Source organism: Carlito syrichta, unplaced genomic scaffold (assembly GCF_000164805.1).
Source record: "Carlito syrichta isolate Samal-C Ts95f unplaced genomic scaffold, Tarsius_syrichta-2.0.1 Scaffold135595, whole genome shotgun sequence".
NCBI lineage: Eukaryota > Metazoa > Chordata > Mammalia > Primates > Tarsiidae > Carlito > Carlito syrichta.
Window position 1 is genome coordinate 15,273 of NW_007079691.1, and position 2,252 is coordinate 17,524.

Consider the following 2,252-nt stretch of genomic DNA (forward strand, 5'->3'; position numbering starts at 1 on the left):
AGGGGACACGGAGGCCGGGCTGTTTTTTTTTTTTTCCCTTTCCAAGCCACTTGTCCTGTCGCACACACCCAGAGCTCTACCAGCGCCCCGCTCTGTCTCACGGAAACGGCAGATGCCCACGGAATCCAAGAAGAAGAAAGTCTTTTATTGTCTTCAGAGCGGCGGCGGTAGGGCTGGGGACCCCAGGGCCACGCAGGTGGGACCTCCCTGAACCCGGTTGTAGAGGAGGACGGCGCCTTTGGCCGAGGGGCAGAGCTCAGCCCACATCTCGGTCTCCTGCAGTCTCCGCACGTCCTGGGGGGCGACAGGGACACCAGGCATCCATTCGTGACCCCGTCTCCTGCCCAGAATCCTGAACCTCCGAGCCCTCTGCCCTGCACTGTCTCTAGGAAGATATGCTAAGGGGCCGGAGCAGGTCCCTGGACCTTGCCCTTGGACTGGGGGCAAGTCTGTGACTGACCCCACCACCTCTCCCCCAAGACATGCATCACCAGGCCTCTCTTCAGCTCTCAGCTTGGGTGTCCAAGCAGGATGCCGCTTGTCCCCCCGCACCTGCGTCTCCACAAAGATGATCCCCGTCGACTCATGGGCCTCGGGCCCCCCGCTCAGGTAGTGCTTCCTCACCTGCTCAGAAGTCAGGCTGCACCTGGGTGAGAACACGAGGGTGGCTTGGTGGCCTCAGCCCCGCCCCTCGCCACCCACCGCCCGAGAGCCCGCCCACTCACCGGACGAAGAACTCGGCACTGGCTCGGCCGGCGCTGGTCTCGTTGCGGGCGATGCCCAGGAGCAGGGGCTGGCTCAGGGTGGGCAGCGGCAGGTTCACCTGGGCCAGGGATCCCACCCGTCAGCGCCCACCACCCACATCCCTGCCCCCCCGCACAGGGTGTTGAGAGCGAGAATGCCACTCCAGGTGTGTCCTGCTGCAATGCTGAGCTCTTCTTCCCTCAAGGCCAGCCAGGTGCTTGCAGACCCTCCCGTGCCAGGTCAGACCTGTGGAGTCCTGGAAAGTTCTCCCCCTCCTTCAGGCCCGTCCCACTGTCTGGGTCACCCTCACTCACCTCGTCACAGATCTCCTGCAGGACGCTGGAGAAGAGCTCACACACCACCAGCTCCCCAGGGAGGTCCTGGTGCTTTGGGCTGTCCCGGGGGCACAGGGCCTGGGAAGGTCAGGCTCAGACCCTGCTGTCCGCCTCTTCCCACCCTGCCTTCCCATGTGCTTGCCAGCCCTGCGGGCCTGGCATGGGCACAGTGTAAAGGTCTTGGTGATCCCCTCGCCCAGGCCATCTTTCTGCAGAAGGACAACCAGCAGCCCAGCTAGGAAGGGGTCACAGAGGGGGGTTGACTGGGGCAGGGCATTTTCTGCCCGTCTCCCCCCACCCTGGTGTTTTCTGGCTTGCCACGGGTCTGGGGCAGGGTCAGTGGGCAGGCTGCAGGGCTGCCCTGAGCAAACACGCAGAGAAACGCTAGGCCCAGTTTCCCTTTAAGGGATGAGGAAACCAAAGCTGGGAGGGCCGAGAGCTGCAGCTCCTCTGAGCGGCCTGGGTCTTTGCGCCCAGCCTGGCCTCTCACCTGAGGCTCGGGGTGCCCGCCAGGCACGTCCACCAGCCCAGGGGCCTCAGCCACCTGCCGGGACCGGCGCAGGAAGACCAGGAAGCCGTCGGCTGTGGCCAGCGCGGCCCCCACTCCCAGGGGGTCTGCCAGATAGGCCTGCTGGTCGCCCCAGTCAGCCGTGCCCTGCCGCCGCAGCCAGGCGGCCGAGCGCGCCCAGTTGGTGCCCAGGAAGTCCCGATAGGAGGTGAGGCCCAGGCGCAGAAGCAGCCGGGGCCCCGTTGAGCCCCCCGGCGCCAAGGTGGCCGAGTGCAGGCGGAACTTGGGGGCGTCGAAGAGCCAGGGCTGAGCCCGGAGCCGCGTCGCCCAGATGGCGGCGATGGCCTCGTCCCCCCCGGGGAGCGGGCGGCGGTCGTGGGCCGGGCTCAGCTCGGCCCGCACCTGCTCTCGGGGCAGCCCCCCGGGAGGGCACTGCAGCAGCAGGGTCACCTCGGGGTCCATCGTGGGGACAGCGCCGCTCTGGGGGAAGACCCGGTCGGGCTGTCACCCCGGGGCCCGCGGCTGCCGCCCCGATGTCACAGACCCCCCACGCCTTGGGCAGCAAAGTGTTGTGCCACCCCACCGGGCATCGCCCCCCGAGGGCCTGGTTCGGGTCCGCAGGGGCCCCGTGCCCCGAGCCAGGGCTGCGCCTCCGACCGGGGACC

At 67.7% G+C, this 2,252-nt stretch overlaps 1 protein-coding gene across 2 annotated transcripts; it reads right to left on the reverse strand.

Annotated features, from left to right (window-relative positions):
- Nucleotides 1-124: 124 nt before the first annotated feature.
- NUDT22 (nudix hydrolase 22) lies at nucleotides 125-2,068 on the reverse strand. 2 transcript variants are annotated; one of them, XM_008049425.2, is made up of 5 exons: nucleotides 1,570-2,064; nucleotides 1,059-1,157; nucleotides 726-823; nucleotides 553-646; nucleotides 125-294 (listed from the first exon to the last, which is right to left on the reverse strand). In XM_008049425.2, the coding sequence occupies exons 1-5, from the start codon at nucleotides 2,047-2,049 to the stop codon at nucleotides 154-156; spliced, it is 912 nt and encodes a 303-aa protein (XP_008047616.1). In that variant the 5' UTR covers nucleotides 2,050-2,064; the 3' UTR covers nucleotides 125-153. The 2 variants fall into 2 exon arrangements, with proteins under 2 accessions (XP_008047616.1, XP_021563911.1); XM_021708236.1 differs by lacking the exon at nucleotides 1,059-1,157 and having other exon boundaries at nucleotides 1,570-2,068.
- Between the last annotated feature and the right edge of the window lie 184 nt (nucleotides 2,069-2,252).